General features: G+C 52.5%; 1 protein-coding gene across 1 annotated transcript; it reads right to left on the bottom strand.

Annotated features, from left to right (window-relative positions):
• Positions 1 to 3,234: 3,234 nt before the first annotated feature.
• Positions 3,235 to 4,197, bottom strand: LOC135996679 (olfactory receptor 14A16-like). The gene has a single exon (XM_065648848.1). The coding sequence runs from the start codon at positions 4,195 to 4,197 to the stop codon at positions 3,235 to 3,237; it is 963 nt and encodes a 320-aa protein (XP_065504920.1).
• Positions 4,198 to 15,706: the final 11,509 nt, after the last annotated feature.

The following is a 15,706-nucleotide window of genomic DNA, read 5'->3' on the forward strand; positions in this document are numbered from 1 at the left end:
CGTCTGCGCCTGCGCCGCCACATTCAGGGGTCTCTTGCTGGTCCGTTGGGTGACCTCAAGACCCGTGGCGAGCCTTTGTGCATGCTCTTCTTTGTTGGCCTTTGTTACAGGGAGGGGGTGGGGGGCAAGTCTGGCTCAGGCAACAGGTGAAAAACCATCTTCTGGACAGCAGCTATTGTCCCCAGGTCGGAGAGGCCTTCGTAACACAATTCCTTTTAGGAGGTGGGGGGCGGGTTTGGCTGAGGCAGCAGTGAAATCTACCTTTAGCTATTGTTTCCTGCAGCTCCCAGGTCAGAGAGTCCTGTGCAACCCAATTCCTTTCTTCAGGCCTCTCCCCAAGTCATTGTCTAATTCCTTCTACCAGAGCATTCTGTTCTCGAGTCTCTGATTGTGATGTTCAGGCAAAAACTGTTCTTCAGACCGACTCTTACATCCACAAAGGACCTGAAGGTGAGCTCCATCCCATCATACAGGCAGATAATGAAAATGTTCAATAGTATTGGCTTAAGTGCTAGTCACTAAGGGATGCCAAGAGTGAGTGGCTGCCAGGGGGAGTCCATACCACTGATGGCATCTGGGCCTGACCATTCAGCCAAATTCCCACCCACATTGTCACCTACATTTTCAGTCCAGATATCACCAATATGGCTATAACAACACCATGGGAGACCATGTCAAAAACCTTATCAAAGCCTTGGTACGCAACATTCCCTACTTTCTCCTGCAATACAGGTTCAGCACCCTTTTTTTTTTTCCTTCAAGTGCCTGGAGATGTCTGGAAGAGCACTCACCCCATGACTTCCCTAAGGACTGAGGTGAAGCTGGCCAGCCTGTAATTCTCATGGTCTTCTGTCTTAGATTTTATAATCTTTTTTTTCAGAGGACTTTGGAACCTCCCTGATGTCTACGACTTTTCGAAGATGTTTGAGAGAGGACGAACAGTAACACCAGTCAGCTCCACCAGCACCTCTCTGCCCCTTATCGCACCAAAAGCTTTCTCCATATCCTGTACTTCCAGGTGAGTCTCTGGGACACAGCAAAGCTTGTCCAGGTCCTCTGGGCCTGTTCAGAAGACAACAGCAGACTAACATGTTCATGGGCTCTCTGTGCACCCCAAAGCTTTTCTGACCTTTTTTCTCAGTGCCCCACTTCTGCCCGACCATTCTGGTCCTTAGGTTGTAGATGAGGGGATTGAGCAGGGATGTGAGGATGGTGTAGAAAGAAGACTTTGTCAAACTGTCTTAGGTGGGCTGTTCTGGGCATCCCACAGTCAAGGATGAAGGTGCTGTAGAAAACAGTGGCACAGGTGAGGTGAGGAGAGGTGAGAGGAGCAGGTGGAAGCCTTCTGCCTGTCTACACCGGGACAGAGAGCAGTGACGCATTCACAGGCTGCACACATGTACAGGGAGAGCTGGCTTTAAAGTGCAGGTTATGAAAGCATGAGTGTCACAGTGTTACTGCAGGAGATCTCCAGCAATGGGGGAAAAACACAGAAGAAGTCATCAGCTACACTGAGGCCACAAAACTGTATCTGGGTCAAGAACGAAATGATTATTGCAGGGAATAGAAATCCCCATAGCCAAGGTGAAGCTGCCTTCTGGAGACAGACCATCCAGTCCATGGCTCTTGCAAAACCAAGTGGGTGGCACATAGCCCAGTACTGTTCACAGGATGTGGCTGCCAGAAAAAAACAAGCAAACAAAGAAACAAAACCCAAACACTCAGTACATGCAAGAGTTGCAGGAAATAGTACTAACACGTCTGTGAGCAGAGATGGTGCCGTCATCAGTCACAAAACTGGGCAGCAACTGGGTCTGGGTGGTAGAGCTGTATCAGGTCTCCAGGGAGGACACAGGGACCTCGCTTCAAGGAAGCATGTCAAAGTGCGGCATTCGGGTGATTTCTTGGGAAAGTTACTCTCAACATGAAGTGACATTGATACACTGTCCCCAGGCCTCCATGACCTCCGTAGGAACAGCTAATGGTATTTGTGCTTGTTTGGGTTCATCTCCCCCCACACAGGGTGTACGCTCACATCTCCTCTCAGTGCACACCTGGACTTCTGACTTAGTCATCTGGTGTCCTTCCATCGGGGGAAGAACAAGCTCTCTGAGCTGTGGTGAGAGGACAATGATCAAAATGGTGGCTGCAAGAGACAACAGCCCCAAGCTGGCACCCAGCAGCACGACAGACTGTTTCCATGTCTCTCTTGCACATACATGGTGCCCTTCTCTTCTGGGATATCCCACCTCCCCACAGAGCCCTTCAGCAAAGAGGTCACATCTGCCCCCGATCGGGGGGTTTTGCTTTGTAGAGCAGGTTTGCCTCAGTGCCGGGGCTGTGGTGACTCTGAGGGGCCATACTGGTCAGGCTGGGAGGCAGACCCAGCTGATGGTGCTCACTTCCACTGACCGCCTCCCACACAAGCTCTTAGGTGACCATGAAGAGAGCCCAGAGGGACCCTGCCTTGTTCACCATCTGTGCGGGTGCTGGCCACCAACAAGCAAAACCTGAACCACCCCGAAGTCCCTTGAAAGCCACACTGGGACCCTGATGTCATCACACTGAGCCCACACAGAAACAAACACAACAACGAGCCTTTTCAGAGCCTATTCCTTAGGCATGTTCTTTAGAAAAACTTTGAAAGAAGACCTAAACCTTCAGGCACTGTGCTAAGGAGATCCCCTTGCTAATGGAAGTGCTGCTCTGGGGCCAGCTCTGTCACAAAAGTGCCCATTGCCTGTCCCTGCCTGCAGTCACAGGACCACCACACAGCAGGACTGTGACCAAGCCTTGGGAGCGCTCAGGCCTTGCACCAACACAAGGGCTCAGAAGGAGAGTGGGGAAGTAGAAAGAGAACAACTCGAAAGAACAAGGCTGGTGCTCCCGGGCAGTGTTGCTGTGCTGAGACTCTTTTTCCCTCCACCTCTGCACTCAGACACTTTTCCTTCAGCTTCACAAAGGTCTCGGAAGGATCTGAGACAAACAATTCCCTGCATGGTCCTTTATTTTCTTTAAATAGACAGAGAGCATGGCTTCTCATTTACAAGGTCTGTGACTCAGACTGTAAAGGTAGATGGTAAATTAGAACTGGGATGAATAATGACATTTGTTTCTGAACAATATAATCACAGTTACAAAACAGCAAAATGAAACAAGCTTTCTCCAAACTCCAAACAAAAATCTGCAACTACAAAATGTACAAAAGAAAGGCTGGACATGTCATGAGTTATATCATGGGTGATGTAAAGAAGTTGGGCCGTTTATTGCTTTTGAAAAGCATCCAGCCATTAGTTTCCTCAGGACATCCTTGAGCTCCTGGTTCCTCATGCTGTAGATGAGGGGGTTCACTGCTGGAGGCACCACTGAGTACAGAACAGACACCACCAGGTCCAGGGATGGGGAGGAGACAGATGAGGGCTTCAGGTAGGCAAACATGCCAGTGCTGACAAACAAGGAGACCACAGCCAGGTGAGGGAGGCACGTGGAAAAGGCTTTGTGCCGTCCCTGCTCAGAGGGGATCCTCCGCACAGCCCTGAAGATCTGCACATAGGACACCACAATGAAAACAAAACACCCAAATACTGTTAAGACACCAACCACAAGCAGCCCAGCTTCCCTAAGGTAGGTTTCTGAGCAGGAGAGCCTGAGGATCTGGGGGATTTCACAGAAGAACTGGTCCAGGGCATTGCCCTTGCAGAGTGGCAGTGAAAATGTATTGGCCGTGTGCAGCAGAGCAGTGAGAAACCCACTGGCCCAGGCAGCTGCTGCCATGTGGACACAAGCTCTGCTGCCCAGGAGGGTCCCGTAGTGCAGGGGTTTGCAGATGGCAACGTAGCGGTCATAGGACATGACGGTGAGGAGATAAAACTCTGCTGCAATATGTAAGACAAAGAGAAAGACCTGGGCAGCACATCCTGTGTAGGAGATGGCCCTGGTGTCCCAAAGGGAATTGGCCATGGACTTGGGGACAGTAATGGAGATGGAGCCCAGGTCAAGGAAGGAGAGGTTGAGGAGGAAGAAATACATGGGAGTGTGCAGGTGCTGGTCACAGGCTATGGTGGTGATGACGAGGCCATTGCCCAGGAGGGCAGCCAGGTAGATGCCCAGGAAGAGCCAGAAGTGCAAAAGCTGCAGCTCCCGTGTGCCTGTGAACGGCAGGAGGAGGAACTGGGTGATGGAGCTGCTGTTGGACATTTGCTGCCTCTTGGACATGGGGACCTATCCACAGAGAAAAAGACAGTGAAAGACAAGGGTACAATTTTTCTGAAGAAAACCTATGCTATTTCTCATAGAACATCCCGGTGTACCCAATGCATTCCTCCCCCCAACACACACTTAGTCTCCTGTTTCAGGAAGACTTTTGCAGGTCCCTGTCCTGAGCTCTGGTTGGTGCTAGCTCAGGGGCTCTGCTTTGGGCTCTGCAGGAGTCAGTGTGGCCCTACAGCAACAGGTAAATAGGAATAAGGACTGATATGAGATTAAGTAACTTGATATCAAAGAGCTTTCCAGCATTTTTGCTCCCAGTTCACCTGACTGAAGAGAAGAGCTGTGGGGATTTTGTATGGTGTACTCAGTTCTCATGACGCCACCACACCTGAGGAGTGCTTTAAAGACAGAAATATTTGGTATTTGTGCTTCTCTGAGAATGAAACCTTGTTGGTCCTTAGATGCAATGGGACCTCTCCTTAGTGCAGGGTTAGACGATCTGGCCTTTCCATCAGCCCTGGTCTCAGCTACCCTGTCTGGCAGCTCTTTAAGCTGGAGGACAGTGACCCCTATATCTTCCCCTGAGAAGAAACTGCACACTGCTGAGAGCAGAGGAGTCCAGTGCCTGCTCACCTCAGGGGGACAGTGCACTGTATAAGGGTATGTCAGGATTTTGAAGTCGTACAGAACATCTCAGATAAACCCCGAGGACACCACAACATTTGGTTTTGTACACTGAGGGGGTGAAATAACTTCACGGCTTAGCTGCCAACCTACAGTTCTCCCAGTACAATTCTCTAGGAGTCACAGTCTCCTGTACAAACTTGTCAACTCCATCACTGTACAACCTGCCACTGTGTCACAGCAGCAAATTGAAAGCACAGGCTCCAGAAAGTGCCTTCCCCTTCAGGTAGCCCCTGCTTTGACCTTCCTCTCAGAAAAATCCTGCTCTCAAGCATTTTCTTCTTCACATTGCAGAAACTGGGAGAGCTGTCCTGCCATATCCTCTCAGCCACGGGATGTACCAGCTTCAGGTGACCACTCTGGCAACCCTATCTGCAGAGCTCTGCAGCCACAGACTTACCATGTTGAGGGCTCTAAAGGTTTTGCCTCCAGAGAGCTGTACGTTGTCTTCCTACTTCCAAAAGCCTGTAATACCTAGTTGTTCCGTCTCTCCTCGGTGCTGCAGGCAGAGCCCTCATCCCTGCTGAGCTTTGCAGAGGAACTGCTCTTGGGTAGAGCTGTGTCTCTGCAGCGCTGCCGCTTGCCATGAGCTCCCTCTGTCCCAGGAGCCCAGCCCAGCCCAGCAGCACAGGAGCACAGGAGCAACCCAAGGCAGCACTTTCTTTGCCCCTGCAGGTCTCCCAGAGGAACCTGCTGTGAAACAGGCTGAAGTCATCACTGATGTTCCCTCCCTCAGCTGGCAAGAGACACTTCTTTTCAGCTGTGTAACTTCTCCTATCAGAATTAAATTTAGGTCCAGGAATCACCTTTTCTTGGCCCTTCCTTAGCCAGGACACCCAGAGAGGGTCAGGGAGACATCTCCTTTACCCCTGCTGAGGAAAAGCATCCAGCTGAGTAAATTGAGGCACCTCATCCTGGGTTTATACTCCTGGGGCTAGAAGGGGACTCAGCTCCCTCCCATGCTTACGTTACAGAAAATTTCTCAATGTATTGAGTACCGTCCAGGGGTGGATGAGGAGCGAGTTGAGAGTCTGTGGGTGAGAATTAAGGGGCAGGTTGGCAGGAGTGATACTGTTGTGGGTGTCTAGTACAGGCCACCAGATCAGGATGAGGAAACTGATGAGGCCTCTACAGGCAGCTGAGAGCGGCCTCACAGTCACAGGCCCTGGTTGTCATGGGGGATTTTAATTACCTTGATGTTTGCTGGAAGGACTACTCAGCAAGCAGCCACAGTCCAGGAGGTTCCTCCAGTGCACTGAGGATAACTTTCTGATGCAAATGTTGGAGGAGCCAACTAGGAGAGATGCACTGCTGGATCTCATCCTCACTAACAAGGAGGGTCTGGTTGAAGGAGTAAAGGTGAGGGGCTGCCTTGGTTGCAGTGAACATGAGATGCTGGAGTTCAGCATCTCATGTGGCAGGAACAGAATAGCAAGCAGAGTTGCAACCCTGGACTTCAGCAGGGCCAACTTTGGCCTGTTCAAACAATTGCTGGGGGAAATCCCGTGGGCAAGGCTGCTTGAAGGTAAAGGGGCCCAAGATAGTTGGTTAACATTCAGGGACTCCTTCTACCAAGCTCAAGATCGGAGCATCCCAACACATAGGAAGTCAAGGAAAGGAGCCAGGAGACCTGCGTAGTTAAACAGGGAACTGCTGGGCAAGCTCAAGTGGAAGAGGAGAGTTTACAGATCATGGAAGGAGGGGCTGGCCACTTGGGAAGAATATAGGGCTGTTGTCAGAGGATGTAGGGAGGCAACTAGGAAAGCTAAGGCCTCCTTAGACTTAAACCTGGCAAGAGGGGTCAAGGACAACAGAAAGAGCTTTTTCAAATACATGGCAGATGAAACTGACACCAGAGGCAATGTAGGCCCACTGATGAACGGGGTGGGTGCCCTGGTGACAGAAGATACAGAGAAGGCAGAGTTGCTGAATGCCTTCTTTGTCTCTGTCTACTCTGCCAGAGGCTGTCCTGAGGAGCCCTGTACCCCTGAGGCCCCAGACGAAGGCAGGGCAATGGAGGAGTTTGCCTTGGTTGATGAGGACTGGGTTAGGGAGCAATTAAACAATCTGGACATCCATAAATCCATGGGTCCAGATGGGATGCACCCGCGGGTGCTGAGGGAGCTGGCTGAAGTCATTGCTAGGCCACTATCCATCATCTTTGCTAAGTCATGGGAAATGGGAGAGGTGCCTGAGGACTGGAGGAAAGCAAATGTCACTCCTGTCTTCAAAAAGGGCAAGAAGGAGGACCCGGGTAACTCTAGACCGGTCAGCCTCACCTCCATCCCTGGGAAGGTAATGGAAAAACGTATTCTTGGTGCCGTCTCAAGGCATATCAAGAACAAGAGGGTCATTAGGGACAGTCAACATGGCTTCACCAAGGGGAAGTCATGCTTGACCAACCTCATAGCCTTTTATGAGGACATAATGAGGTGGATAGATGATGGCAGAGCAGTGGATGTGGTCTATCTTGACTTCAGTAAAGCATTTGACACCGTCTCCCACAGCATCCTCGCTGCTAAACTGAGGAAGTGTGGACTGGACGATCGGGCAGTGAGGTGGACCACAAACCATCTGAAGGAAAGAAGCCAGAGAGTCATGATCAATGGGGCAGAGTCTAGCTGGAGGCCTGTATCTAGTGGAGTCCCTCAAGGGTCAGTCCTGCGACCAGTATTTCTCAATATATTCAACAATGACTTGGATGAGGGAATTGAGTGTACTATCAGCAAGTTTGCTGATGACACCAAACTGGGAGGAGTGGCTGACACACCAGAGGCTGTGCTGCCATCCAGAGACCTGGACAGGTGGTAGAGTTGGGCGGGGAAAAATTTAATGAAATAGAACAAGGGCAAGTGTGGAGTCTTGCCTCTGGGTAGGAACAACCCCAGGTTCCAGTATAAGTTGGGGAATGACCTGTTGAAGAGCAGAGTAGGGGAAAGGGACCTGGGGGTCCTGGGGACAGCAGGGTGACCATGAGCCAGCACTGGGCCCTTGTGGCCAGGAAGGCCAATGGGACCTGGGGTGGATTAGAAGGGGGGTGGTTAGTAGGTCAGAGAGGTTCTCCTGCCCCTCTACTCTGCCCTGGTGAGACCTCATCTGGAATATTGTGTCCAGTTCTGGGCCCCTCAGTTCTAGAAGGACAGGGAACTGCTGGAGATAGTCCAGCACAGCCACGAAGATGCTGAAGGGAGTGGAGCATCTCCCGTGTGAGGAAAGGCTGAGGAGCTGGGGCTCTTGAGCTTGGAGAAGAGGAGACTGAGGGGTGACCTCATTCATGTTGATAAATATGTAAAGGGTGGGTGTCACGAGGATGGAGCCAGGCTCTTCTCAGTGACAACCAGTGATAGGACAAGGGGCAATGGATACAAACTGGAACACAGGAGGTTCCACTTAAATATGAGAAGACACTTCTTTCCAGTGAGGGTGCCAGAGCCTGGACCAGGCTGCCCAGTGAGGTTGTGGAGTCTCCTTCTCTGCAGACATTCAAACCTGCCTGGACACCTTCCTGTGTAACCTCATCTGGGTGTTCCTGCTCCGGCGGGAGGATTGGACTGGATGAGCTTTTGAGGTCCCTTCCAATCCCTAATATTCTGTGATTCTGTGATTCTGTAATTGCAACCAAGCCAAGAGGCATCTTTATGGCCAGCAATAAAAAGGGGGGGGGCTTGTGTGTATGTCTGCTGTTTTCTTTCCTGTACCCACACATGAATTAGAAGAGAAGTGCAAACAAATCCATTTCCGTAAAAGTTCAGGTCAACATTTAAACAGTCAAAACTCTGACCAGGTGTCAGGTGTCTCAGTGCTGCTCTGCCATCAGCTGTCACCTCCCTGCAGGACACTCTCCAGCGCACGGTGCGTCTACACTTGGTCACCCTGGGGACAAAGATCGAGAGGGAATAACTGGATCTGCCTTGCCACCATTCCCAGGGTACCACAAGAGAAACCTGCCACCCCTAAATCAGCTGTGGGAGGTGGACATGACGTACAAGCTGCAGATGTGGCTCAGGACAGCTGTGGGGAGGGGACAAGCCATTCTGCAGTCCCCCAGAGCTGGAGACAATGGGAGAAAGCCCAGGGCAGCCAGTGGTGGGGCCCGGCAGAGTGAAGCACCTGCTGAAATGCCCAGTCTTTGAGCCTCAGCCCCAGGGCTGCAGCACAGGGCTGACACCGACTGGGGCTTCACTGGGAAAAACCAGGCAGGGGTGACCCTGACACCCCACATGAGTCCCTGGCCTCGGGATTTGACAACCTGTCCCTCTGCGCATCGCTGCCACAGGATCCAGAAAGCACCACTGACAGCCCTGGCGTGGTCCTCAGCCATGTCTTGATGGATGAGTCTTAAATAAACAGGCCTAAAAAGAGGAAAAATTGTCCAGAATTAAGCTGTGATCAAGGTTTTGCAGGCAGCCTGGGTTTTTGAGCTGCCTGGTGCTGCCGTTCCTGGGGAGTGCTCAAGAAACAGGGTGGCTGCCTGTACCTGTGGCGCTGGAGTGTGTGCAGTGGGAGCGAGCACTGGTTTGTGCAGCTGTTGAACGGGTTCAGGCTTTAAATGTGTTCAGCCTGGTGCACCTGGGTCCTTCTTCCTTGACAGCTGTATTTGGAGGTTAAATATAATTTTTTCTTAAAGTAAAACCAAGAAAAAAAAAAAAAGTGTGAGGTTTTTTCCTCTCAGCTGGGCTTGCTTTCCCCAGTTGTGGCCATTCTGCAAGGTGACACCAACATCAGGGCGCAAGACTGGGCCAGGGCAGGGCTTCTGCAGGCAGCACTTTTCTGGGGCTCTCGGTGATGTCGTTCCTAGGGAATGCTCATGAAACGGAGGCAGTTGCCCATAATTGCTATTTTTGGTCTCTCCCCATCTCTCTCTGGCCGGCTCCCTGCCCCCATTTTGTAATTTCCTCCTCTCTGTCTTCAGCCCATGACTATTTTCTTCTTTCTCTGACTCCCTGTCTGTATTTTCTAATTCCTCCCCACCTGTCCTACAGCCTGTTGCTATTTTTTTCTTTCTCCACATCTCTCTCCTGCTCCCTGTCCTTCTCTTTTCTATCATTGTACCCTGCTTCCAGCCCTTATTTTTCTCTCTCCCCTGCAGCCCGACCCCTCTCTCCTGCCTGTGTCCCCTGCTCAGGTTTCTCCCTCCCCTCTGAGCCTCCATCCTGCTCCCCATCCCCTTTTGCTCTTCCTCTTTCTCCATCCTGGATGCCATCGTGGTTTCTGTCCTTCCTTGTCTCTGTGTCCAGACCTACATTCTCCGTTTCTCACACTCGCTGGATTGTTTCCCATCCTCTATGTGTCCTGCTGTCTGTCGCTGCCTCTCCCTTTCTCTCGGTCCCTCTGTCCTCCCTCCTGCCCTTCTTCTTCTCCAGCCCATGGGCGCTTCCCTCCTGACTGCAGTACAGCCCTGTGTGCCTGTGGGAATAAAGATGAGTCTGGCACCCCAGAGTGTCGGTGGCAATTCCTCCCCGCACGTGGGGCCAGTGGTGGCCAGGAGCAGCTCCAGGACAGGGAAAAGCAAGGGGAGACCAGGATGGGGTGGGCGAACACACTCCAGTGCCAGTGAAATGGGGCTGGAGGTGGGAGGAGGCAGCTGTGGCACCACCGTGTGCCAGGATGGCAGGTGCTGGGACCTGGTGGGGCCTCTGCACCCCGGCAGGAGCTGTGGCCCACGGTACAGCCGGGGCGACATGGGTTGGATGCCATCAGTGATGGTGGTGAGGAGCAGGACAGCCCATGGCTGCTGACCCACGGCACAACCTGGGATACTGAGTCTGTGAGCGGGTGGCTGCCACGGAGACGTGAGGTCTAGAACACGGGGGTGGCCGGAGGGAAGGGAAGGAGGGGAGGGGAGTCAGAGAGGAAGGGGGGCCCTGGGCCAGGACCAGGGGCTGCTCCACCTCAGGGCAGGCCTCACGTGTGCCATGTCAGAGCTCGGCCTGGCCGCCTGCGGTGCCGCCTTCTTCTCCATCCGTCTTTGCCAGCATTGGTCGGGAGGGCTGTCGGTCTCCAGCCCTGAGGTGCTGCTGCCTGGGATTGGCTGTCTGTGCTGTCACTGTGCCCTTGTTTCCTGGTTTTGTTTAAAAAACCCAATAATTCTCTTTTAGTGATTTTTTCCTTTTAGCTAAGTTCTTGTAAGTAACTGCATTTTTCTGAAGTTGGCTGCATGTTTTTCAGAAAGTGCTTGCTCATGAGCTGATAACGGTAGGAATGGTGTGCAGAAAAGGGCCAGGTTTATCCTTATTGCTATGGCAGCCAAGGTCTCTGATATATTTTATATGTCCCATAAGTGAGAGGGGCAAACTTGTAGGGAAGGGTGGACAAAAGAGGTGACCAAAACTGACCAACTGGTTATTCCATGCCATCCACATCATATACCATATAAAACTGGGAGATCATGAGGGTCTTGCTTTCATAGTCCATGACCAGCATATATAAAGGACCCTGCCTGTTCTGCCTGCAACTCTAGGGTTGGAGTGATGCTTAAGGGTAGGGTTGTTAGGGTTGGGGTTAGGGCTAGGGTCATTAGGGTTAGGGTGAAGAAAATTACAGTATGGCCATGTAGCGTGTGTGTGTGCATGGTGTGTATCTGGGAAGATACATGTTTTCCTGCTCTCTTCAGCTCCAGCCCCAGCAGCTCCTCTCCAAAGCCAGCAAGTGCCTACCTGCCCCTTTCCCCCGCCCCAGGAGAACAAGGCCAGAGCAGCCATGCACACCTCAGCCAGATGCAGCAACGACATCCCCAGGGCCCCAGTGCGGCCTCTGGCAGAGAACAAACCAGCAGCCACGATTCACACAGCTGCCCCGGCTGGAGCCCTCCTGCTGTAGGAGCTCCTGCAGACCCTGCTCTGCCCTGCACCGATGCTGCTGGCACCTGAGGAAATGGAGGCTGGAGCAGCCCCAGGCCCAGCTGCTGCTGCCAGGACAGGCCACGGGCTGTGGGCTGGGGGACAGGTCAGGGAGGTGCTGGGCCAGGACAGCTGCAGGGAGAGTGGGCTGGGGCGGCTCAGGGGCTCTGGAAGTCGGGGTGCCGGTGCCTGTGCTCCTCACGGGCGGGCCCGACCCCACCTCACCCAGGCCTCAGCTGGAAGAGAAACCGTGTGTTCCAAGAGCACATGGCTGCCTGGCAGCCTTGTGCCCTGGACTACAGCTCCCAGCATTGTCTGGGTACCAACATGGCCACCTGGCAGCCCTAGAGGGACGGGAGAGGGACAGAGAGACACAGGAACAGTGAAAACAGGGGCAGCTGGGCAGGCGGTGCTGGAAGAAAAATCCTGGTGAGGAGCCGGCAGAGGATGGAGCAGGGAAGAGCTGGAGGGGACAGGGACAGGGGAGTGTGATGAGGTGACCCTGACTGGACACCTGACTCCACCCAGATGCTCCAGCCCCATCCTGGCCCTCGCCCACAGGGTTTGTGCAGCCACGTATGGTGGAGAAAGCCACTGACACCCTGGGGTGCCAGACTCATTCCCACAGCCTCCTCCAGGATAAACTCCCCAGGTCCCTCAGGTGCTCCCATCACACTTGTGCTCCAGCCCCTTCCCCAGCTCCGTTCCCTTCTCTGAATTCGCTCCAGCACCTCAGGGCTTTCTTGCTTTGAGAGGCCCAGAGCTGACCCCAGGATTCGCGGTTTGGCCTCCCCAGTGCCCAGCACAGGACGGTCGCTGCCCTGCGCCTGCTGGCCACACCAGTGCTGGTACCAGCCAGGATGCTGGTGGCCTCTTGGCCACCTGGGCACAGTGGGGTGATAGCACATGTAACTCAAAGTACTCTTGTTTGGCATCTAATCTAGAAATTTTTCCAAAACCCCAGTAGTTTTCTACTAAGGATAATATTTTTTCTGTCTGTTAATTTCTACATTTTAATTGCAGATGCCGATAGCTTTGTCACTGGTTCCTCAAGAAATAATCTTAGAATCTCTCACATACAGCCAGTTGATCAGCTTGTCAGAGGAAATAAGGTTAAATGAACACACTCTGATTTTAAAAAAAAAAGTTTCATACAAGTTTATCATTGTTTTACTTGTCCACTAATACTATTTAATAGAAAGATTTAAATCAGTACAGAGAATGTCACATTGTACATCTAGTGTTGCAAACATTATCACTGAGCATATATTATTCTGATATTATAATAAATACAGGTGGATTCCTCTTGGAAAACTTTTGTTTCTTCATACAATGTTTTTCCTTTTATTTTTTCTTCCATTGTCTGGAATGCTTTTCCTATTCCTCTTTCCATTTTTAGCATCCTAGGATGTGTGGATGTAACTTCTACCATCAGCTCTTTGGGAGAGAGACGGGAATCCAGGTGTTTACTTTTTTCTAGCTGGGGATGAGCAAATCCAGTGGTTTTGGCTTTTGCTGTGATTCAGAGCAGCATGTGGAGGGAGACAGATGTGTTAGGGGTGGGTTTTAGTGCAATACTTGCAGAATCGAGAGAAAACAAACAAACAAAACACAACCACCTCCTCTGGGAGCTGAGGAAGGTGTAATAACGGGTTGCTAAAGGGAATGTCTTTCAGGGTTTTCCAGTAGCCACCAATTTTTTACTTCAGGGGATTTTGCTCCTAACACTCATCTTCTACATGGACTTTTTCAAGTGAAAAATGTGGTTTTATCTTGTGCAGCGCCCCTGGATATCAGAAACATTCTTTTGGGAATTACAGTGATGGAAGCTCTGTTTGCCTGGGGAGAGTCCAGGAAGGTTCCTTCCAGCTTTAGCCATGAGGTTGAACATCTATTTACTCCATCAGCTTCTGAAGCCATTTCTACCAAAGAAGAAGTTGCTGCAAGCTTTATAACAAAAGCTGATCATGTGCAGTCTAATGTCGATGGCCAGCACAAGGTCAGGAAACAATCCTTGGGCGCTGAAGGTGAATTCGGCGCCTCCGCCATCGCCCCCGGGCCGAGCACACCCAGGCCCTGCCCCCCTTCCGCTCTCCCACCCCTCCCCCACTGCACCCCCCCCCCAACCCTTCCCTGCCCCCCCTTTGGCCCATGATGTCACCGCTACGCTGGGTGAGTGTCCCCTCCTCCCCACAGGTGACCCCCATGAGGAGCCCACCCACGTCCACGCGGCAGGAGCAGCACGACACCCCGGAGCTGTCTGACCCCCCAACACCCAGCGGGCCTCTCACGTCAGCTTCCCTCCTTCCAGCTGCTTCCACAAGTGCTCATCACCGACACGGAGCCCATGTTGACCCTTCTGCTGCTCACAGGTTTGGGGGGACACCTTGGGGTGTGTGGGGCACTGAGGGGTACACCCCCCAAATTCAGCCCCCGACCCCCATCTTTACACACAGAGCAGGGCCAGGTGAACAACCTGCGGCTGGACGGGGCCCCCTTGGCCCCACGCCCCCTCGGCCTCAGCAGCCCGTTGGCGCCATGGCTGCCGGGCACAGCGCCGTCACCTTCCTCACCGGTGTGTCCCCAACCCCCTCAAATCCCCTAGATTCACCCCCAAAACTACCCCTGTGTGATCCGCTATCTGCCACAGAGATTCATGAATTACCTTCGCAATGCACCCAAGGCACTGAACGCTCTTGGAAGGCCTTAGGAGGATTGTTAGTAAAATTGCATATAATAACCTTTGCTTTAGATTGATTTTTTTTTCCTTTTTAGTTTGTTTTTTTAAGAACTGTTAGGTAGTTTTAGAACATTTGGTGTAGGTTGTTTGGTTTAGGTTGCTTTAGGTCATGACATTTAGGCTGTTTAGGTTATTTTAAGTTTGGGTGTTTATAGCCGGTTATTTTAGGTCAGTTCTTTTCAGTAGGTGGTTCAGGTTGGTGCATGTATGTGTTTTTAGGTAGCTTGGGTTAGGCAGGTTTCATGGGCATTGTTTAGGTTGGCTCCAGGTTCTGTTTACATTGCTTTAGGCTGTTTGGTTGAGTTGTTTGTAAGGTAGGTTGGTTTAGGTACTGTTTCTTAGGCTGGGTTATTTTAAGTCCCAGGTGGCTGATGAGGGAACAGGTGGGATTGGGGGGTTGAGAGGCAAAGTCATCCATCCAATGTCCAGCCTCAAGGGACTGTTCTCCTGCCTGTGCAGATGTCTTCAGGAGACCCCCTGGATCACTAGCCATTGTAGAAGGCTGCTATCACTTCTTCTATACACTGAAAAATGATAGAAAACAACTTTGAAAGAAAAAACCCTCCTTTATGAAATCTTCTTTGAAATCTTCACCATTAAGTATCTGACCGAAACCTCTCCCAGTAGTTGTACATGTCCTGAGGACTCTGTCTCAGCCGTTCCTCCCAGCAGAGCTGTTCCAGCCTCGGATCCTTCCCGTGGCTCCTCTGGCCCCTCCCGCTGTCCCGCCAGCCCAGCACAGCCGGTTAACGAGGGAACGCTCCAGTTTATTGCCCCGTGTCCCGGCGGCAGTGCCCCGGCCCCAGAAGGACCCAGCGCGGGGCCCGGGGATCAAACGGCTCCGCTGCGCCTGGCGCAGGGCGGGAGGTCAGTCCTGGCCAGGCAGCGGCAGGAGGGGCTGAGCGGCCCCGGCTGGGACGGAGATCGGCCCCGGTGCTCCCAGCGTGGGCTGGGTCAGCACAGGAACCAGCGGCAGCAGGGACGATCCGCAGGCACTTTCCAGGAGCCCCCCTGAGCCTTGAGCTCCAGGCAGAGGCACAGAGGAGCTTCTTTACCTGTGAGGAGGCAGGAAGGCTCCTGGGGTCAGAGTGCAGAGTCCTCTGCCCCCCCAGCCCAGGCCATGGCCAGCACCCACCTTTCCCTGTCAAGCTCCTCGTCCCACTCGTCGAGGACGGTCTCGCTGCAGGCCCATGCTGCATCCCGCACGGCGTCCCGGCTGACGGCCAAGCTCTCC

This window comes from Caloenas nicobarica, chromosome 19 (genome assembly GCF_036013445.1).
Source record: "Caloenas nicobarica isolate bCalNic1 chromosome 19, bCalNic1.hap1, whole genome shotgun sequence".
NCBI lineage: Eukaryota > Metazoa > Chordata > Aves > Columbiformes > Columbidae > Caloenas > Caloenas nicobarica.

Bases quoted from the DNA above. Each gene is read 5' to 3' on its own strand.
- LOC135996679 (XM_065648848.1), bottom strand. From the start codon at position 4,197: ATGTCCAACAGCAGCTCCATCACCCAGTTCCTCCTCCTGCCGTTCACA.